The sequence below is a fragment of the Anolis carolinensis genome, chromosome 2 (assembly GCF_035594765.1).
Source record: "Anolis carolinensis isolate JA03-04 chromosome 2, rAnoCar3.1.pri, whole genome shotgun sequence".
NCBI lineage: Eukaryota > Metazoa > Chordata > Lepidosauria > Squamata > Dactyloidae > Anolis > Anolis carolinensis.
In genome coordinates, this window is record NC_085842.1 from 150,559,524 (window position 1) to 150,581,950 (window position 22,427).

The window sequence follows — 22,427 nt, forward strand, 5'->3', positions numbered from 1 at the left end:
TTCCTGCGATCATATGGAATGCATTATACAAATGTCTGCTGTAAACCCTCGGCTGTGGGGGGAGAGGAGTGAGAAAGGGGTTACTAATCAAGTTATGGAAAGCGTAAACAGAATGAACACAGCTGCTGCCAGATTGGGTCAACCCAACTGCCTGTCTCAGCCCAGCAATTACAGAACAAGCCATAAATCCATTCCCTGTCATTTACTCTGTCAAACCAGATTCCAGGGGAAAGGTGGTACAGCTTGGCTTGACAGAGCTGAAGGGCCTTTCAAGGCAGGTGGGGAGCTCAAAACCCCCTGCGCTGGCAGGTGAAACCCCAATAGCAAGAGGTTGTGGATGCAGACACTTTATTTCACCTCCTCCCTTATGCCCCCCCCCCCCCACACACACACACAAACACAATCCACACACATTCTCCTTTAAACTATCCAGGCACAAAAACAGGGCAGGTTATTTGTTCCTACAGCAAGTGGAGGGAGCCCCAGTTGCTCCAAGGCAGCTGACCTCATGGTTGGCTTGGATCTGCTGGAGGTACTGCACACGGATATCTGGGGGAGAAGAATCCTGGGCTGCTTGCTCCAAAACTAGAGCCTGTGTGAAAGAAAACACAATGAGACACCACCTGGTTAAAAGCCAAAAAAAGTCAAGCTAACTGGGGCATTCTGTTTGTTTTTCTCGGCCTTTGACAATGAACTGCTTTTTTCCAGAAGGTATTTCATTTATTATTTTTATTACTGTATTTCTTCAATTCTAAGGCACAATTTTTTCCCTATGTAAACATGTCTAAATGTGGGGAGGGTCTTAGAAGCATAGGTGTATCTTATGTATTTTTGGTACTGAAATTAGGGTGCATCTTACAACTGATGGCATCTTACAATTGAATAAATACTGTATCATTTACTGGGTTGTTGTATGTATTCCAGGCAGTATGGCCATGTTCCAGAAGTATTCTCTCCTGACGTTTTGGCCACATCTATGGCAGGCATCCTCAGAGGTTGCCTGCCATAGATGTGGGCAAACATCAGGAGAGAATACTTCTGGAACATGGCCATACAGCCTGGAAAACATACAACAACACTGTGATCCCAGCCATGAAAGCCTTCGATAACACATTGAACATCTCTACGGGGAGAAATTGTATCATTTACTATTTTTAATGTTTAATTTGATTGCTTGAGTTCTGTGATTTCTGAATCATTTTGTTGCTTCAACTGCATTTTGTTTCAACTTATATTATGAGGCATTTTGGGAGTACAAAGATACAGGAATAAATACATAAATAAATAAATAAATAAATAAATATAATAAACTTTATTTATATCCTGCCACCATCTCCTCGAAGGGACTCGGGGCAGCTTACAAGAGCACTCTAGAGTGCAGCATATAACATAAAACAGTACATGAGTATAAAAAACAATAACACATAAAATTATAGCAATAACCACTATCAACATTGCAGAAAATAAAATTGTTCAATTTTAAAAACACAGAACACCTGTAGGTAAAAACTGGCTGCCATCAATTAACCAACTAAAGTGCCAGTGGGTCAATCTTATATGAACCTATTTCAGCCTACTCAAGGTCAAAGGCCCATTTAGAAATTCATGTTTTTAGGCTGGTTCGAAAGGATTGGAGGGTGGGGGATAACTTAATCCCTCTTGGGAGAGTATTCCACAGTCAGGGAAATGTGGGTTATAAATAAAATAAATAAAATAAAGATACAAATAAAAAATGGCTCTTTGTTGTTTAATCAAAACACCTGAATATTCCACATAGGATGGAATGTCTCTGGGTGTCTCCTGTCATTTCCCCCCTTTCTCTCAAGTCCAATAAGGAGAGTGTTAAGTTACAAGCCAAAATGTGCATGGTTCTCAACTGTGAAAAAGAAAGGCGGAAGGAACTAGTTACGTTCAGAGATGGTGATGGGAGTAACCTGTAGCAGCGAGAGTACACAAGGAGAGAAAGAAAAGGGAAAAATCACCTGCTCCTCACACATTCTTCTCCATAGAAACCAACTCCTTTGGGACCTCAGACCATAACTGTTTTCTGGTATGAGAAGTAATGTTCTCTGCTGCTTCCAGAAATAATGGATGGAAAGATGATGTGAGAGCGGGGAAGGGATGTGTTTCAAAGACTGGCCTATGGGGCAAGGGGCTAAACTCCGTTTTGTGTATCAATCCCAATTTACAGAGGATGGGGTTCAAGAGAGATATTGCATATCCCCTCTTCACCCATCCTGCTGGATCAGAGCTGATGCTGCCTCTGGTCTACCCTTTGTTCCCAGTCAGACATACATTCATGGGAGGCCCATAGGCAGAGCATGGGGCAACAGCACCGCCCACTCATGTTCCCCAACAGCTGGTATTGAGATGCACAGGTCTCTACTACTGGAGGATGTTGTCATCACAACTAGCACCTATCAATACTCTCATCTTCCATGCATTTGTTCCATTTACTTTTAAAGCTGTCCAAGTTGGTGGCCATCATAAATCTTGTGGTTCCATATGGCCAACCTGCTGTATAAAACAGTAATTCCCTTGCCTGTCCTGATTTTTCCTCCACTCAGTTTCACTGGATAGTTCTAGTATAAGAAAGACTGATAAATTGTACTGAGACATACAACTTTTTCCATGAGACTCAAATGTCCACAAGCTGTTGGATGGACGCGAAGTGTTCTTCTCCCCACCTCCTTCCACCCCCCTCAAGAATCGCATATACAAACCTGAATCCGCCTGACTACTGCATGGTGCAGCTGGCACATGTTGGCCAATGGGGAGCTCTGGATTACAATCTCGACAGCTTGGAGGGGCCCTGCTGTGTTCATGTCACTGACAGCCACCTGGGGTTGGACAACAAGACATAATTACCACACACTCTGCTGAATGGTGAAAATTAAAAAGCAAGTGTCCCAATCTTTCTCTCTGAAGCGTCTAATTTACATAATTTCATAATTTAATTTTATTTACATTCTACATGCGAGTGATAACTAAGTCCACCAAGTGTGCCTATAACTAAATAAAAAGTAGGTAAAGGTTTCCGTCTGACATTAAGTCCAGTCGTGCCCAACTCTGGGGGTTGGTGCTCATCTCCATTTCTAAGCCGAAGAGCCGGCGTTGTCCTTAGACACCTCCAAGTTCATGTGGCTGCTGGAGCGGTACCTATTGATCTACTCACATTTGCATGTTTTGAACTGCTAGGTTAGCAGAAGCTGGGGCTAATAGCAAGCACTCACACCGCTCCCCGAATTCGAACCTGCGACCTTTCGGTCCGCATGTTCAGCAGCTCAGCGTTTTAACACACTGCGCCACCGGGGGCTCCTATGACTAAACTGGGATTTAATTCCCAAGAAACTTTCTTGGCCAGTTCTACAGATTGTTAGAATCAATCGTCATACTTTCAGCATTTAGAAGTCGGAAAATATGCAATAGGGAACTGATAAGCATTTTTTGAAATACCAATCTTACCAAGGTATTTGATTAGTTTTTGTCACTTTATTTTGGAACAATTCTCTGTGTTTAACAGAGTATTTAAAAATATTAGAGATCTCAGTTTGGCCAAATAGCTTGCTGCATACGAAAATATGCAACAGCATGTTTTTGTATGTAACATTTTCCTGTTTTTCTGCTCCAATATATTTTTCTTGCAATCTCAGTGCTTCCAAATGTGCTTTAGGACACTTACACACACACAGCCTTTATTGGAATACAACAACAAAATCACAACACAGGTATACAACAAGAGAAAGTCACAGATAAAAAGAAAACATACCCATAGGTTCCTAATCTCAAGAATAAAATTTGCAACAGTATCACAAAATAATGCATCAAAGTTGTTCAGAAGATATGGATTTTATAATACCCTTGCCATTGAGAACACTGTGAAAAAATGGAATTCCTGTATTATCGTATCTGGGGCAAACAAAGAATGGTGAAGTGTTTCAACAGAGACTAAGTCACAAGAATATACTCTTTTGGAATATTCCATTTTTATATCTCCCATCCAAAAGAGCTGATGACAAAACATCTATCTTGCAGCTGGCAAAACTCTCATCTGGGTGGGATTAATCAAAATGTGAACATAAGCTGCCATGACTCCACACTTGCATGGAGTTAATGATGTGGTAGGGGAACAAGTTTCCTTTGCTGTGAGAATCAGATTATGAAAGTCTAGATCCAAAAGTCTGCTCTTAGGTGATGTGCAGGCTTCCACATTTGTGAGCATTAAGAGTGCTTCCAATGACAGGTCAATTGCTTCAATCTTCCTAAGAATTTTTTTTTGTGTCAGAAGCGACTTGAGAAACTGCAAGTTGCTTCTGGTGTGAGAGAACTGGTTGTCGGCAAGGACGTTGCCCAGAGAACGCCTGGATGTTTGATTTTTTAGCATCCTGTGGGAGGTTTTTCTCATGTCTGACAGCTGACAGGCGGGAGCTCACCCCACTCCCTGGATTCGAACTGCCGACCTTTCGGTCAGCAGTCCTGCCGGCATAAGATTTTAGCCCACTGCGCTACCGGAGGCTCCTGAGAATAAAAGAATACCATTCTGATAATAAACAAATACTACTGAAACAAAATGATCTGATAACAAAGAAGAAATATAACTATTGGGGTCTTCTTGAAAATGTATATGCAGCCAGAATTTTATAGCTCGTATCCATGTCAAAGTTTCAAGAGTGGCTTGACCCATCTCAATGCATAGCACGGCGTAAGGCACATATCTAGGAAGCCCCATTCCGGAGAAACTTGGACTGTAGTGTTTTAAATGATTTGTTGATTGCAGAAATCCAAATAGGAGAGTCATACAGTAATAGAGGACCAATCCTAGCCTCAAAAACTTTGAGGGCAGCAGGTATATATTGATTACCCTTAGTGTGTGTGTGTGTGTGTGTGTGTGTGTGTGTGTGTGTGTGTATATATATATATATATATATATATATATATATATAGCTGCAATGTTGGTATGTGCAGAAGCCATTACTATTTGTTGCTGTGAGACCCACGACAGGTTATATCTATAGAAATATCCAAGGCATCAAAAGTATTTGTGCAGAGGAAAAATGCCTGGAGATGCATGTGTGAATTTGGAACAAGGAAAGGGTTAATTGTTCCCATCTGGATAAAATCAAAGGTGAGAACAGAATTTTTGCCCTTGAGCTTCCTAGCCTATGGAAAATTGCATTTTACAGCAAACAAATGCATATGCTCTGCACATTTTTTTTTCAATTTCTGTAACATTTTTTCAGATGTATTTTGTACCTTTTGGAAACAAACTCCATAAATGAAGACTGTAGTCAAGAAATCTGAAGATTATTGAAAATGCAGCTATGAAGGAAATAAAGATCCTCAAACACAAAGACATACCATTAAATACCTGTCACTCATTCAGGCCTTAACAATTCTGATTTTTATGTATGACTAGCTTGGGAACCCGGCGATGCCCGGGTTATTTGAAAAAGGCATTATTTGTATTTGAATGTTAGGTCTTCTCAGTTTGGAGTCGGTGACCTACAATTCCCAGGATTGTGGGTCAATCCTCCCCAAACCCTGCCAGTATTCAAAGGTAGCCATTTTGGATCTGTGTACCAAGTGTGGTCCAGATCTGTCGTTGGCTGATCATCGCCTGGCTGCAGTGCTCTATGGATGAGGGTTAAACTACTACAACTCCCAGACTTCCAGGGCAATTGTCCCGAAACATCTGTCAGTATCTACAGCAGGCAATGTTCAGTCTGTGTGCCAAGTTTGGTCCAGATCCATTGTTGGCTGAGTTCAGTGCTCTTTGGATGCAGGTACATCTCCCAAAATCAAGGCCCATTCCCACAAACCCCTGTATATGTTTAGTTAGTCATGAGGCTTCTATGTGTGAAGTTTGGTCCCGATCCATTGTCAGTGGGGGTCACTGTTTCTCTGGATGCAGGTGAACTATAACTCCCTTTCCCCCAAACTTGTCCACTATGTTCTTTTGGTTATGGGGGCTCTGTGTGCAAAGTTTGGTCCTGGTCCATCATCGGTGGGGTTCGGAGTGCTCATTCATTACAGGTGAACTATAAATCCCAGTACCTACTACTCCCAAATGTCCAGGCCAATTCCCCTCAAAACCCACCAGTATTCAAATCTGGGCATATCGGGTATTCATGGCAAGTTTGGTCCAGACCCATCATTGTTTGGGTTCATAGTGTTCTGGGTGTAGGTGAACTACAACTCCTCTAAATTCACCAGTAGGAGTCACAGTGCTCTGACTTGATGCAAGGTGAACTACAACTTCCACCATGTGGATTCAATCCCCCAAACTTCTCCAGTAAGTGTAGTTACTGCTCAGTTCTGCTGTGTGTGATATGCAGACAGATTTGAAAGGGAAGGGCAGTAGGCAGGGTCATGCAAATTCCACACCAATGGAGAACCCGGGGATGCCTGCCTGTGGTGGAGAAAAATGCAACATCTAGGATGAAACTGTCCCCAAATGAAAGCATTCCTTGGGTGGTGGGCCATAGCTTTTGGGAAGGACATTAGCAGGGGTTAGGCTACATGTTCATGAAGCTCGCTGTAACCACAATGTCAGTGGACAGGAGTAACTTGGTGGCTCCACAGCACTGGCCTGTTTGTGGAGGCCGGAGGTAGTCTGTGTGAGCAGACACCCGTGCCACATACACACATACGGGTTTTCACTTTTATTATGAATATAGATATATAGATATAGATATATAGATATAGAGAAAGTCAGATAGTGAAGAGAGCTGACTGGAAGACTATCAACACATTTGAAAAATAATACTGGAAGAGTATTCAGGGCATACAGTGGAGTGCTAAAAGGCCCCTACAGCAAATCAAGCCTGACTTTCCCTAAGGAGCCAAGATGACTGAACTGAAGTTCTTGTACTTTGGACACATCAGGAGAAGACATGAATGCAGAGGAAATGAAGACAACACTTGGTAAATGGAAGACAGGATGCAACGAGGAGGATTCAATGAAGGATACTACAACCCTAAATTTGCAAGACCTAAGCAGAGCAACTGATGACCAGAGTCTTGGAGGTCTCTCATTCATAGAGTTGAAGCTAACTTGCCATATACCAATTTGGGTGTAGTTTTATATAACAGATGAGAGTATGGTGGCGGTTTTTTTGTTAATATTTGTATTATGTTAAAATTACACTAAGCTACCTACTGTAAGGAGTAGAAAAGTAGAAAAATAACAGTTTGAGTTTAAGGATGTTTGTTAGCAACCCTGGGTGTTGTTTTTAATAGAAAAGCTGGACAAAAAAGTAATAAACAATATAAGGTAATCACGCTAAACTCCTCACCCCAGATAAAGACCCAGAACTACCAGTAGCAAGCTTTCTGGACCTGAATAAGAAGGCTACCACATTCAGAAATGCATCTTCTCTTTCCTCAGCTATGACAATCTATGATGGTCTAGGCTCCTTCTATCCTTGAAGTCTCAGATCCCAAATAAATGCCAGTATATTTCATTAATATATTTAGAAATTTGCTCTTTGTACCTTCCCTAAATTTACCAGGATTAAGGCTTGCCAAAAGCATTAGACTTAAGATCTGAATTGGTGACCTAGAGGCTGGTTTAAACACTAGGACAACAGCGCTTGCACTCTGCAGAAATGAGGTGCCTTCTTGATCAAGCCCCAATGAGATGTGCTTTCCCTGCATGAACTTCATCTAGAAAGTTTAGCGAGAACCAAATTAGCATGGCCTCTAATCACACTGGCACTATTAACGCTTTCTTGTGCATAGCCAGAAGAACTCACTTGCTGCCAGCGTTCAGTTGCTCCAATTTCGGGAGGGTTAACCAGCCACAGCAGAAGCAGCAGCTAACAATTAACATTGAAATTGGTTGCTCCAACAGGATTAAAAGACTGTACAACTCCAGCCTCACTAGCCTTCCCTTTGCATAGAAGAATGGATAGAAATGCAGCAAGGCTGGCAAGCAAAAAAAGCCAGTCAGTTACAGCTAGATGCCCAGTATCTAGAGCCACATGGCACTAATGGTTCAGCCTCCACAACTAGGAAGACTCACCAAAGGTATGGCCAGGATGTGGATAACAGAAGCAATGAGGCTGAAAGCTCTTGCATGCTATGTATTTTTGTCCAAAATTCACAAAGCAATGGTACCTTTACTAGGTCAAGCAAAAGGTACAAAAAGAGGCAGTTACTTTTGCACAGAGAGAGACTGCCTGGATCTCAAGTGAAAATATTTGGCTGCTGCTGGATTTGAAATTTCATTGCCAGAATTCTGGTAGTTGAAATTCAAAACACTTGGAGGGCTGAGGTTTGCCCATGCCTGCTCCAGACCATCTTAACTGGCACCAGAAGTATCATCTGTTGACTCTAGGATTGTCACCTTTCTTCTCCTGAATGATTTCCCCATCTTTTCTGATAAAGAAGCCAGTGAAGCATTGACAGCTTGCATGATGGATTTTGTGCCATTTGGATGGTCCAATAAATGTATTGTTATTTGTGGATTTTGCTACATTTTGCTTCACAGCCAATATGGCTACCCCTAAATATGTGCCTTTGCGTTATCTGCCCCCAGAGAAATGGCCATGGATCCTTTGAGTACACTGCAGAACCACTTTGACTTCTAAGACAATAAAGCAGTTGTTCTCAACCTGTAGGCTCCCAAGTGTTTTGGCCTACAACTCCCAGAAATCCCAGCCAGTTTACCAGCTGTTAGGATTTCTGAGAATTGAAGGCCAAAACATCTGGGGACCCACAGGTTGAGAACCACTGCAATAAAGGCTTCACTCAGTTTGGACCCTTGCTGGCGAATGAAGCATCCATGAAGGGAAGAATAAGGGCTGGAGCCAGAAACTGAAGAAATTGTCCCTGGTAGTATCCATGCCCTTGTTTTGTTTAAGAGAAATGGTCCGATTCTCATTTCCCTCAAATACTGAGGATGGAAATCCAGGTATATAGGCTGGATTCAGCCCCCATGGAGTTCTCCAGCTGGCTTGCAAGATTCTTGTGCTGTTATCTCAGGAAAAGTAATGCCAGTCTTTTAACTCTTCAGAAAACATTTTCAGAATTAAGTTGCATATCAGAAAGCTCCTGCACTGAGGTTCATCCTCAATAGATTTGTACAGAATTGGGCTATGCTTTATCATGGTTCATGTACAAGTCTTTATTTATCCCTTATAATTGACTATGTCTACTTCGCAGCCCTGACTGATTAGAACTGTAACTGTGTCCATTTTAATTGAACTATTTTTACTGTTGTCTTATGATGTTGTTTTTATTATGTTTGTTATGTTCATGCTGCTGTATGTTTTTGACTATTGACTGTTTTTTGCACACGTTGGAAACCGCCTGAGTCCTCTCAAGGAGATGGAGTGGTATATAAATAAAGGTTTATTAATTTATTTATTTACTATAGGATGAAAATGCCAAAATAGGTAGGACCTTGAACTCACCTACTTTGGACTGCACTTGGATTAGCAGAATATGATCCTTCTCCTGCAGCCACAAGTACGGGATCAAAAAGGTCCTTTGCATTCCTCTTAAAGCTACAGTATTTAGTGAGGACCACTTTCAGCCAATCTTTATTCAGTGAGATCCAGTTATTTCACTAAGCATGCAGAGACTACAGTACACACAGTTTTCCAGTTATCTTTCTACAACCTATGGTCTTTTATCTGCATATGCAATGGCAATTTTCCAAGTCTGAAAATAGGTCATGCTCAGAGGCTACAGAAAACTATGGATCACTCCTTGTCCATCAGCCCAGCTCTTCAATGCATAACACCTAAGAGAAAAGAAATGTCTGAGGCCTCATTTACACTACCATATAATACAGTTTCATAACACAGTTTAACTGCATTGAACTGCATTATATGAGTCCACACTGCCAGATAATGCAGTTCAATGCAGTTAAACTGCATTATGAAACTGTATTATATGACAGTGTAGATGGTCCTTTATTCAGTTACGGAATGATTGGAGAGAAGGCTCTACTGCTCCAACTCAGATATTCTAAGATAGTGGTTCCCAAATTTGGTTATCCAGATGTTTTGGATTTCAGCTCCCAGAATTCCTTATTGTTAGTCAAGCTGGTCAAGGCTTCTGGGAGATCAAGGTTTGGGAACCAGTGTTCTAGGGCATTTTTCTCTTGTCAGGTTAGGATATGTAAGCCTGAATCCTGTTGTTATTCCAAACTATAGTAGATCCACTGAAAATTAATCAAAATTGATTCAGAGAGTCCACTTTAGTAGCAAAAGGATTTATGCCCCATACTCACTATAAAATTAGGAGGACTGCAGTCATACAGACTTTGTGAGATAAGAAGCAGTACCACTTTTTCATATTCAGCTCCAGACAAAAGTCTAACTCCATTAGCAGGGCAGGGCAGAATTTGCCAAGTGGATTGTTTAAAGTTGAAACAAGCCCACTCCAGATTCTGGCTGGAGGACCTCAACCCCACCCTTCTGTAACTCATGCCTTGCCTCTCGGATGTTCAGCTGCACTTCTCCTCCATCTGGAGCCAGGCCCCACACTTCCATTCTTTCTTGGCTCCGAAGGGCATCCGCCTCAACGTTTTCTGCCAACAGCCACCGGAGCACGGCACAGCACAGCGGCACATCTGAGCAACAACAATAAAAGAGAGGGAGACATCATAACCAGGACCATTGGGGCTGGTGGATTAGCTTTTACTGTCCCTGCCATTTACACAAAACTGACTGAGAGGGTATTAACCATGTACAATGGGGGTTCCCAACCTTTGGTACTCCAGGTGTTTTGAACTTTAGCTCCCACAGTTCTTAACAGCTGGTAAACTGGCTGGGATTTATGGAAGTTGACGTCCAAAACACCTGGAGGCCTAAAGGTTGGGAACCACTGATGTACTGGATTGAGGAGGCTGGGGCATAAGGTTGCTCTGATGGGAGTTTGATACCCTAGCTGGGTGGAAGAAGTGGCATCATACAGCATGCACCATGTTGGGGAACCCTTGACCACAGGATAGGACATTTCTGGACATGGGCAAGAAGTGGCTATATTATTACAGTTTTAATGGAGCTGCTTGTCTATGGGGTGGAATTGGGCAGGACATATTGCCTTTTCAGGAAATCCCCTTCATGATGCTGTTGCTACTTTGACTCAAGAGCTTCCTTGTATTTGGGAGGAAATGAAAACTAGGAAGTACCTGATATAATCAGCAGAAAACAAGAAACATGTTTCAAGATGTTTGATTATGAATGGTTTATTAATATGCTTGAGTCTATGTATGCTCTCAAAGGACTTTATTCATCTTTTTGTCCAGCAAATGGTATGTGAGTTTCAGTTCCAGAAATTTCTGAAGTTAATTTTCAAACAACCCCTGAAGAGGGCCTCTAAAAGTATATATAGTCCAAAATGCACTGGGCTTTTCATTAACAAATCATTTATTGAGCATCTGTTTTGGGCTTTTGAAAATCACTTGTTTAGTTGAAGGTGCTGGTGAGCAATAAAAATAGACTGCCTGGTCCCTTGCTGTGGCTTCCTGTAGCCCCTGAAAATATTCTGAATTAATTTTGTCAACAATGTTAAAATGATTTTTTTTAAAGTGCAACTGAAGAACTCCCATGCTAGGGGTCCTTTGGTTAGCTGCCTTCCTATGTGTAAAATAGCTGTTTTGGGCCTTGCAAGAAGACTAAGCACTGACAGAGGAATCCAATTCCAATTCATGTACTGAATGCAACAAAAGAAATGTTTTCCCATTCTCATAGAGACACCTTGACAAGATACCTCAATCGATATCAGATTCCCATGGAGTATCACCAAACATTTTTACCCAGGCAAAACAATTGGAAATACATTTCAAAAAAAAAGGATTCAGATATGATTACACAACATTTAAGGGGATGAGAAGTGTGGATACAAACCCACATTTTTCTCTCCAGAAAATGGGTTCTTAGAGGTGGGATTGAGAAGATAATGAGCTTATAAAAATCAGTTTGAAGCAACTTCCATTTGGACTGTGGCTCAGAGACTATATGGGAGCAAAGACTGACTTGAGAAGTTTGATTTTCATCAGTGACAAGAGGGGGGAAATCGGGAGTGAGAACAATTGGCAAAGTAGCTCCAGCCCAGTATGATAGTACATGGTGACAGAGCAGACACCACAGAGGAGCATACAGAATCTATATGAAGCACTTTAGAGGAAGAAAAGGATGTAAATGTGAATAAACAAAAACAAAACACCACCCAGCTGAACTGCTCAGATTGAGGCTTCTCAAGAATGAGATAAAGTAGCCCGCTGACAAGTCAAACTTCTTCTTCGTCCCACTCCTACCACTACCCTGTAACAGCCTTTTCAGTAAATGAAGAGCATGGCCTCTCCCAGTATGTGCCAAATAGCCAGAACTTGGCAAGGTACCTTTGGGGACCCCAACTCCCAGAATCCCCCCAAATGGATTTGTAGTCTTAAAAAGGATTTTTTTCCAAGATCTGTAAACATCATCTGAAAATTATCAGTGAAAAGACAGTCTGCCAATGCTACGACTAGAATGGGCTGCTGTGGCAGATCCAGGGGCACATTTGTTGTTTCTAGGGATGGCACTGGCGGCCCTAATCTGGATTTAAAAAAAAATAGTTCTTTATATCAAACAGTGCAACCCTGCAACCTATCTAACCTATCTAAAAAATGAATGGATTCTCCTGGATCCTTTTAGGAAAGGCCATTCAGCATCCACTTCGTTGGGTCAGAAAGAAAAAAAACAACACTCTAGAGATGTCTGCAAAAAAAAAAAGAGATCTGGCTACAAAAAACAGTCAGGGCAGGAGAAGATTTGTAAATCTTTCGCTACAAAGTAAAAGTACAGAATTCACCTCCATTTGTCTGAATTCCGCACCTGCACAGAAGTCCTTGAGGGCAGTTCTCAGCAGTTCGGAGGACACTTTGATAGAAGCTACCGAAGGGGTCAAGTAATCCTCTCCCAGAGTGTTCAGCGCTCTTGGAACTACCTCATCACTCCTTTCTATGCCATCAAGGTCAGACCGCATCTGGGACAATTTCAGGAAGGTGTCAAGGGGGTCCCCAGGGAGAGGCATGGCAGCTGCAGGTGGGCCGCCATCAGATGTACTGCTGCCATTTTTCAAGCGAAGGCACTGCAGGAGATCGATGGTTGCTTCCTTCAAGGGCAGGCAGATGCCTTCTCTGTCTGGACAAAGCCCTGGAGAATCGTCAGAAAACAGGTCATCCAGCAGCTCGGTGGACTCTGAGACAGTGCCCAGGATTTCCTGTAGGCTGTAGTAGAGAGAACAGGAGACGATGAAAGGCAGCTCTAGTTTGGTGCCTTCTGTAGGACCCAGTGGGAGGGTCACCTCTGTCTTGTTTCCAGGAAGCAGTTGATCTATGGGAAAAGTATAAGTGGTGGCAGAATCTGAGGAACCTTCATCAAAGTCACAGGAGCCAGCAAACAGTTGGACGCAGAAGGTCCAGCCTCGCTCCAGGCTACACTCACTCAAGTTCTCCAAGATGCAGGAGACTGTCAAGGTATCCTGAACCAAGATGTGGCTCCAGTGGACAGTAATGGTGCAGGTGATGGGCTTTTGCCCATTCTGGCTTGACAGCAAAGCAGCACTCACACTCATCACCTGGTTCAGGCATGTCAAGGCTTGGTTCTTCTGATCCACTGCCTTCTTTAATGATGACACCCTGCAGAAATCAGGACAGAAAACAATGTTGAGTTGTGCCAATTCTTATTTATCATAAGAAAAATTGTCAAATTATGGCTTGACTATTAAATCGAAGACGTGAGAAGAAACATAGATCCAACAGGTGTCATCCAACAAATATTTAATTTCTGTGTCAAAACACTGGACAGTCAACTTCACCAGTCTTTCCCCTCTTGCCTCCCTTGAACCTACACATCCAAGGACACAGCTTCTGACATCAGGGGTGCCTTAACTTTATGCTATACAGAGATATCCACGCTAATCTGGTCACATCAATATACCGTAATGCACACACAGGAAAAAAATACACATAAGAGTAGTCTCCAAATCATTCTTCGCATTGCCAGTTTCACATGTACAAGAGATGAAAAGTGGTGTATATGGACATGCATGCACATGCACATAGACAGTGCATCATAGATCTAAGACACATCCCTTCTCCACATTAGATCCTAAAACAAATGGACACATAGATTTTTAACTTCAATACTGTCATCTGTTCACTCAGGCCCACTCTAATGCCCAGGAAAGTTAAAGCAAAACTAAGCATCTCAACTCAGTTGAATGATATTATGATGCCTGAGCATGCCACATTTCTGCAGGCATTCCTACACACACATACACAAACATACTGTATTTCTTCAATTCTAAGACACATTTTCCCCCTATATAAGCATCTCTAAAAATGGGGTGTGTCTTAGAATTACAAGTCTATCATGTATTTTTGTTGGTGGTGGTACTAAAATTAGGGTGCATCTTATAATCAGTGGTGTCCTAAAACTGAAGAAATATGGTAAATGCACATGGCCAAGAATAAACAGATATTACCTTTCAGAGACATGGCCAATTCCAGACAACAATTCTTTGATCCTCTGCCCTGCTTTATCAGGGTTCATTTTTACAGGCTGTGTATCATCTGGACTGCACAAGCCACAGGTCATGAGGCGACCCTTAGCAGATAAAGCCAGAAGCTCAGATTCACCTGCGGAGACCAATATGAATCAGACAAAGAGCAGAGAGTGGGCACAGGAAAACCGGGGTTCTCCTTCCATATATTGTCACCCTTCCCCACTCTTGTACAATTGAAAGGTTTTCTACCCACAGTATAAGCATTAAAAGATGTTCCAAGAGAGTAGGTTAGTTTTGTATGAATGATTCTACCATTTTGCTGACTTAGTATTTACGCACACTACATTCTAACAAGCAAGATAATGTAGCAAAACAGTGTAAGACTTTCTCATGAGTCCCTCTCTACTTTGTCTTGTCAAGGGAAAATGATGGTGTAACTGGCATTGGGAGGTACTGTGGAAAGAGATGGAGGGAAGGATGTCGACAACCGCTGCAGGATCCATCATATCAAGAGGTGCATAGACTCGCCTATGAATGGGTTCAAGAGCAAGCAGGGTAAATGGTGTCCACTTGGATGTTGCTTGCTATACCATTGTCTATGCTGGTGAAGGTTAATGGGACCTAAAGTCTAAAAGGCCATATATTTACCACCCCCATTTATACTATAGTTGGTTCATTTAGGTGAGCTACACGTCAACTACTCCTTACTTGTGTAATTTCTCAGTCCAATTTCTAGGACTGATGGAAAATGCCATTCTACAGAGAGACCAATACCATGGACTGCAGTTAGACTGAGAAGTGACACAAACAGGCAGCTACTTGATGGAGTCTCTGGGCCAACATGCTTTTCGGAACAGTATACCTTTTTTACTAGATCCTATGTTTTTCTACGCAGTAACCTGGATTACAGGGGTGAACTGGTTGGGACAGCTGAAGATCCTGCTCCTGTGTAGGGCATTAGACCGGATAGTAATTCAGAATGGGGATATAAATCACGGGTAAACAACATTATGAACGGCAGTTCTCATTGCTGAACAGCAGTGCTTAAAAGTTTTAGTTGGCATATAGTCAGTGGTGACAGATAATGAAAGATACAGTCTAGCAAGATCTGGAGGTTGACATTTCCCCTGTATCTACTTTGAAGGAAAGTGATTATAAAAGAAGCTTCATAGAAGGTGCTCAGCAACGAAGATCTGAGCATCTCTCTGGAGTGCTTTAGTCACATATTCCTGCATGGCAGGGGTTTGGACTAGATGGCCCTTGAGAGGGCTTCCAATTATATAATTCTAGGAGCAATGTGATAAACATAGGGTCTTGGAACAGATCATATGGCTGCAGTAGTCCCAAAAGAAATAATATCTGTAAGAGAGACTGTGCCAATTTGTCCATTTTAGACCTATGGGTGCATTTTTGGGGCTATTCCACTTCTAACCCACCTAACTGCATCTTGAAAAAAAGCTACTTCAAAAGCTGCCCTTCTTTCAAAACTGCAGATCGAAAAGTGGCACATTACACATACACAATCGATGGCACAAGGCGGCTGCCCACTGAGAGACTGGAAAAGATGCACAGCAGTCAGTCCTGGACGCCATACAGAGAAAAGGAAGCAAAAGAAATTGCAGCTCCTTCACTACAAAGCAAGCTCCCCACTCTTTGCTGCCCGGCACACCACGGGCATGAAGCAGGGGTTCTATTTGCTTCTCCCCCTGCAGAAGATCACAGTCGGGAGGAATGCAGAAAAACATCAGCCAGCAAACCAAGTGTGCAAGGTGTAAGGAGGGTATGGTAAAACACCTTTCAAATAGCACTTTGCAACACCCAGGAAAAGAGGGGTGAATGTGCACAGTGGTGGTCTGTCTTAAGACTGTGCCTTAAATGCGGTTAATCCATTTGGTCACTTTTTCATAATGTACTTCTCAGAATTCCCAGGTGACACAACTGATGGCCATGTAAGTTGGGGAATTTGAGAAGTGGTCTCTCCATAAAGTGACCCTCTCAACCTCTGGCTCATTTGGCCTTTGCTGTACTTCATTTTCATTCTGTCATGGAGACCAGTTTCCTGCTTGTGAGGCCTTGTGGTCAGACAACAGGTGCTGAAGCTAAAGAAAGCACCCAGAAGAAGGGTGAAGTATGGATGATCAAAGGGGCAATGTCCAGGATTAGATCAGAGCCTGGCTCCCTGCGTTTTTCTAAATTGTGTAGGTTACCCTCACACTGCCTTTTCTGCAAACAAAAAATAAAGTGTCATAAAATGGTGTGCATTTTTGTCATGTTTTCAGAACCCGCTGGGCCATTTAAGCAAAGAGGACCTTTTTGCCCACTCATCCCATTTTCTCAAGGCCTCTCCTGGGCTGAAAATGGCTCAATTAGGGTCAACCCCCCACCGCATCCCCAATACCACCACAGAGGGTAGTTGGGGACATTCTGGATTAAAAAAAAACTGTTATGCACATCCCTGTGATAAAGGCTCAGAAACCAAACACCACTATAAGTCATAATCTCAGACTTTCATTGCTTTAGGTCCTTGTCCCACTATCACTGCTGTCTGTTTCTGCAACCACACCATTCCCCCAACTGCTTTCCCCTGCTGATGACTTCACTACTCAGTGTAAAGGCATTTTTAGTTTGACAGAAACCCAGCTTGTGAAAACCAATTGTTTCAGTGTTCTTGCTGGTTGCTCCAAGGCTTTTGGAACTACCTCTCCATGAAGGCTAGGCTGGCTCCCTCCGTCCTTTCCTTTTGCCAGCAAATAGAAGGGTTTTATTCCCCCAAGGTTTCTAGGAACTGGCTACAATGAACTTTTAATGGTGTGCTGTTTTCTTCCATCTTTTAATTGATCTGAAATATAGTTTTAATTTTATAGTAAGTTCAACAGCATTTTAAATATCATTTTTATTATTTTTATGCATTTGGAGATATTTTAATCTGTATTTATTTTAGTTTTTGTAAGCAGTCTTGAGGCCAAGTATTTGGAAAAAGATAAAATATGAATGGATAAATGAATATATGAATCACGAATTGGGGAAGGAATTACCAAAGGATTTTATCACAAAAACCCACTATTCCACTATAGTCGTGTTATTCACTGATAGTGAATGTACACCACATTGAGTGCTCTCCATACTACTGTGATTATGTCAATTCACCAATCAATTGTCCTGTGATTGTAATTCTACCCGCCCTTGTAACCTCACCTTTCTGCACTAATACTGTTCCATAATTTTTGTTAGTTTTGTTTTTAGTGCAATTGCACAATTCTAAAGTTTTTTAAAGGTAAATGTAAGTATAAAACATAAAATAAAAGGAAAGCAAATTGGGAGTAGTGAAGGAGACAGGGAGAAACTCACTCCCTGATGTAACTTTACTGAGAGCATGCCAGCAGAGGAATGGAGAGGACCCAGAGCACAAAGGCAGGTGAAGGGAACATCGCAGAATTGGAAGCTATTTATGGACTTCACCTGTTAATAACTAGAGAGGGGAGAATCACAGGCAAGGGTAGCAGAATGCAGATGGCATTATGCAATACATCATGCAATAAAGTCCTTAGGCCAGCCCCTTCTAAAGCATCAGTGAAATGAGCTAGCAATAAGCGAGCTGTTAGGAAGAGGCAGTACAAAGAACCCCTATGTTCCTAATCCTCACCTTTCAATTTGCAAGGTGCCACTGCCCTCCTCTTTTCCTAAAAAGGCAGAGAGAAATGGGAATCCTGCCTTCCTGAGTGTGTGCTGCTTCTTGCTGGGGAAAAAGGCAGGGTTTTGGGGGTTTTTTGTTTTTGTTTTTTTTGCACACAGGTTATAATAATGCCTCTCACATGGCAAGCAAGCAGAATGCAGCTGTTCTATGCAAGAAAAGAAGAGGCTCTGAATAGCTATACACACAGCTAGGATCTCAGCATTATGGAACCATTTTGCCAGAGGGAGGCAGCACTCCTCAGCTACTATTCAATGCCCTCTTTTTTCTTCAATGCCTGGCCTTGATCTGTGCTGGTTTCAAGTCACCCTCTGTGCAGGATTCAGAGCTGTGGCACCATCAAGCCAGCACACAATGGACATGGTTTGGTACAAAACAGTCAGCTCTGCTTAAAGAAGAAAGCAAGAGGAGACAAAGACAGGGCAAGGGACCACCTGACTCTTCAGATATTGTTGGGACTGCTATTCCCATCACCCCTTTGCACCATGACCATGCTGAGGGATGATAGAGACTGTGATGAAACTATACCTGGATGTCCAGGTATTCCTTGGGCTACGAAATGCACAGAAACATGCATGCTTACCTTTGGTGTGACAAAATAAAGGCAGGTGGTTTAAAATGGATAAAATCTATTTGGATTTGTAACAAAAAAGCTTGAACCTGAAACTGTTCTAGACTCTGGAGACTATCATTTGATTGCCAAGCTGTATAAAATGTTAAAACATGAAATGGAAGAGGAACAGTCGAAGGATTGTATGGTTAAGTGGGCGCAAAACATTGGTAAACAAATATAGGTGGAACAATGGGAAAAGGTCTAGATATAGAGTTTGAAATTTTATTGAGTAATGACTTGAAAGAATGGTTTCATAAGATGATGTACAGATGGTAGTTAACACCAGAAAGACTTTCTAAGATGGATAAAACAGCTCTAATGATTATTGGAAATGTGGGGAAAATGTTGGAACATTTTATCATATGGGGTAATTGTGTAAAAAGGCCCAAAAATACTAGACACAAATACATCTGGTTGTAGAACAGATTGTTAAAAGTTAAATTTGTGATGAAACCTGGACTCTATTTGCTAGGGATGTTAGACGATCAATGCGAAAGAAAATGTGGAAGGGTAATGTTATATATGATCATGGCAGCAAGAATCATCTATGCTCAAACATGAAAAGAGTCAACCACCCAGTCACAAGAAGATTGGCTTACGAAGATGTGTGAACTAGCAGAAATGGACAAAATCACGATTTTGATTAAGGAGAAATCTCTAATCAATTTCATGAAAGACTGCAACTTATTTATTACATTTTTTTCAGCAAAGATGGTGTCTACCCTTCACTATTTTTTTACTATTAAAAGTGTGCCATTATACAGAGAAAGGACAATGGTTTTTCTTCTTTTAATGGGCGTGGAAAATTGAGGGAATAAAACCACCAGGCAGAGAATGCTAAGAGCTTAGATTTATATTAGAAAAATTAATTTCTACTTTTTTGTCTTTGTATTTTATCTTATGGTTTGTATTCTTGTTTTTAGGTCTGTTTGCAGATTTTGTGCTTGCTTTTTCTAAATATAAATTATCAAAAGAAAAAAAAACACAGGGAGGCTCAAGAGATTCTTTATCCTAAAACAAATTATTCACCCCTTTAACTCTCTGTTTGGTGGGCTTGGCACAAATAAGTCGCAGGAACTACAGAGGGGAAGATGTAAGTTTTAACAAGAGAAAGTGAGATAGGAAAGGGGAAGGGCTTTGGAGAGATTCTGAAAACCCCACCAAGAGCTCACTCACAAATGCTACAAGTCCTCAAATCAACTGTGATCTCTTTCAGAGCCAAATGTCATTCTCAAGTCAAAGTTTACATTACACCTGCTGCCAAAAATGAAGATAGGGAGAAATCTGCTCCCTGGGTCAGCAACCCAAATTTCCATTGTGTATATAAACCTGGCCCTCCCTCCCTTGAAGATCCACTACTTCCAAAATGCACATCCCCACTAGGAAAACAAGCAAAGCAAGGATGTAACCACTCTCTGTCAACCACTCTCTACTGGATGAGCAAGTACTGTGACTCAGTCCCAGTTGGGACTCATCCAGGCCAGAAGGCTGGGTTCTGTTTCTTTTCCCTGCCCAGAGAGGAGCAAAGGAGGGCACAGTCAGGGCTCTCAGGGGGGCTGGCAGGTGCCTATTCTTTAAGGTAGTGAGCCAAGAGGTTTTTCATTCTCCTTTGCTCTTCTAGTCACTCTCTGAAAAACTTCCAAGCGCTGACTGGGATCTGGCCACAGATCTTGCCAGGCCAGCTGAGAGGGCTTTCCTCTTCCTGCCCTTTCCCATTGCCAGGGAAGAGAAAGCTGGTTTCTCTTCTGAATTTCTTTGGTTAGGGTACCCAATGACATTGGCGGTGGCCACTTCTCCTGACATTACATCTCTCGAATGGATTTAGGGTGGTGATTTCACTCTCCACACAATTTGTTAGGAAACCATTCTCCAGGGCCAAAACAATTGTCAGGGGAGTTTCTGTGATCTGTGCTGTGGCCAATAGCAGTGACACACTTTTCTACAGTTGCACCCACCCTTTTAAATGGTCTCCCTTCTGCAGAATGTCAGGTTTTGATGCTAACATCTTTTAGGAGGTTACTAAAATCGTATCTTTTCAACTTGGGTTTTTCCATACCATAAACATGACATTTCTCCTGTGCTGAAAACATCATGCTTTTCCCCCATCTCTGCAAGAATAACAGAGGAGCTGGTGGGATATATCTATCAGGGTCAGCTTTGGAGCAGTAGATGGTAGTCCAAAGCAAAAAGGCTTTCAGCATTGCTTGAACCACTTTTGAAAGCAAAATAATTTCTGTTTACTCTGTGCAGCCATGTCACAGTCTAATACAAATGTGATAAACAAAGTGGGTAGGTCTAAAACAAGCATGTATGATCCCTGGCTAAAGCACATAGTGGCCAAAGCAATTCCCCCTGATAGCTCCTCAGTTTTTCTTCTCAATTTACAAGTGGCAGTTTTGAGGACTCCATTCACGTACATGCCACCAAATCCCATATCCAGATTTTCTCCCCCAATTAGTAATTTTAGCCTACATCTTCATACCTTCTGACTCCCGGGAAGATAAAGAAAGTGCCACCACGCTGCAAATACTCAAGCTGGCAGGAGACAAGGCCGAAGGAAGGGTCCCAGGTGCATCCTCCACTTTCTCAGCCTCAGGGGTGCTGCTGTCCAAGTCAACAGCATAGATGTCAGAATGGGTGCTGTAGTACATGCGGCTCCCCCCGCTGCATGCCGCACATAAAACCGGTCCCTGCAAATAATATTCTCTGAGCTCTGGGACCTTGACCTCTTCTCCTGTAGCTGCCTTGATGGCCACCATTTTCCCATAGTGACCCAAAGCCATGACACAGTCACAACCCAAGTCCCCATAGGCCGGCAGCTCCTCTGCATCCAGAGACTTCCGCTCTGTCCTCAAGGCCCCGATGAAGACAACTGGCTCTTCCAAATGATGAAGAATCTTGACAGGTGAGTCTTCACGGCTGCAGTTGTCAGGAGACCTCAGGGCCTTCAATGGCACGGAACACAGCTGCCCATCTGGGAAGCCACAGAGGATCATGGGAGAATCCAGCATGGCAGCATCTACACCAAAGAGGAGGCTAAAAAGGGGCTCCTCCAGCACAAAGCCCCCTGAGTGGCGAAGATCCTCCTTGTGGTCACTGGCATCTGGAGAAGATGCACAGCACAGAACCGGAAGGAAGTTGGCTAAGGATATGTCCCCATCGCTGCTGGTGCTGGTGGTGATGTCCACATGGCAGATTGGTTGGCGTGGCACGTTCTCCTGGTCCTCGGGGCCTGGGAGCTCATGGAGATTCATGCACCACTTCCCCTGGACTTGGGAGAGGGTGACGAGGACGTCACTGAGCAGTGTGAAGGTGCAAAGTGAGGCATCAGGAAAGGTGCAAGCGCTGGAGCCCATGGGGAGAATGCACGAGAAGCAGTCATTTTCTTCCCCGTCTGCTCGCTTCGCTAGCCTTCAAAGCAAACAAGGAAAAGCTCTCAGGGTAGCCACAGGGAAATGCTCAGAAGCGAAGTCAGAAAATCAGAATATTTAGCATTCAGGAGCAACCAGCTGTATAAAGTGAAGGGAAGCTGCCGCTCTAAAGGGAGGTTCCAACACTTAACCCTTGTGCTACTTTACAAGATTCACACAACTTTTCAGAAAGGAGCTTGGGAAAGAG

General features: G+C 42.6%; 1 protein-coding gene across 3 annotated transcripts in view; it reads right to left on the reverse strand.

The window, feature by feature from the left end:
* Positions 1 to 22,427, reverse strand: part of faap100 (FA core complex associated protein 100) — a 31,075-nt gene that overhangs the window by 1,317 nt on the left and 7,331 nt on the right. Inside the window, exons 3-9 of one of the 3 annotated variants that reach the window (XM_008104132.2) lie at positions 21,292 to 22,220; positions 14,485 to 14,638; positions 13,443 to 13,636; positions 12,831 to 13,331; positions 10,446 to 10,582; positions 2,724 to 2,840; positions 506 to 592 (exon numbers count right to left, since the gene is read on the reverse strand). In XM_008104132.2, coding sequence (XP_008102339.1) covers positions 506 to 592; positions 2,724 to 2,840; positions 10,446 to 10,582; positions 12,831 to 13,331; positions 13,443 to 13,636; positions 14,485 to 14,638; positions 21,292 to 22,220 — 2,119 coding nt within the window. Of the gene's footprint in view, positions 1 to 465; positions 593 to 2,723; positions 2,841 to 10,445; positions 10,583 to 12,830; positions 13,637 to 14,484; positions 14,639 to 21,291; positions 22,221 to 22,427 lie in introns of all 3 variants that reach the window. The other 2 variants (XM_062970828.1, XM_003217041.3) reach the window with 2 other exon arrangements.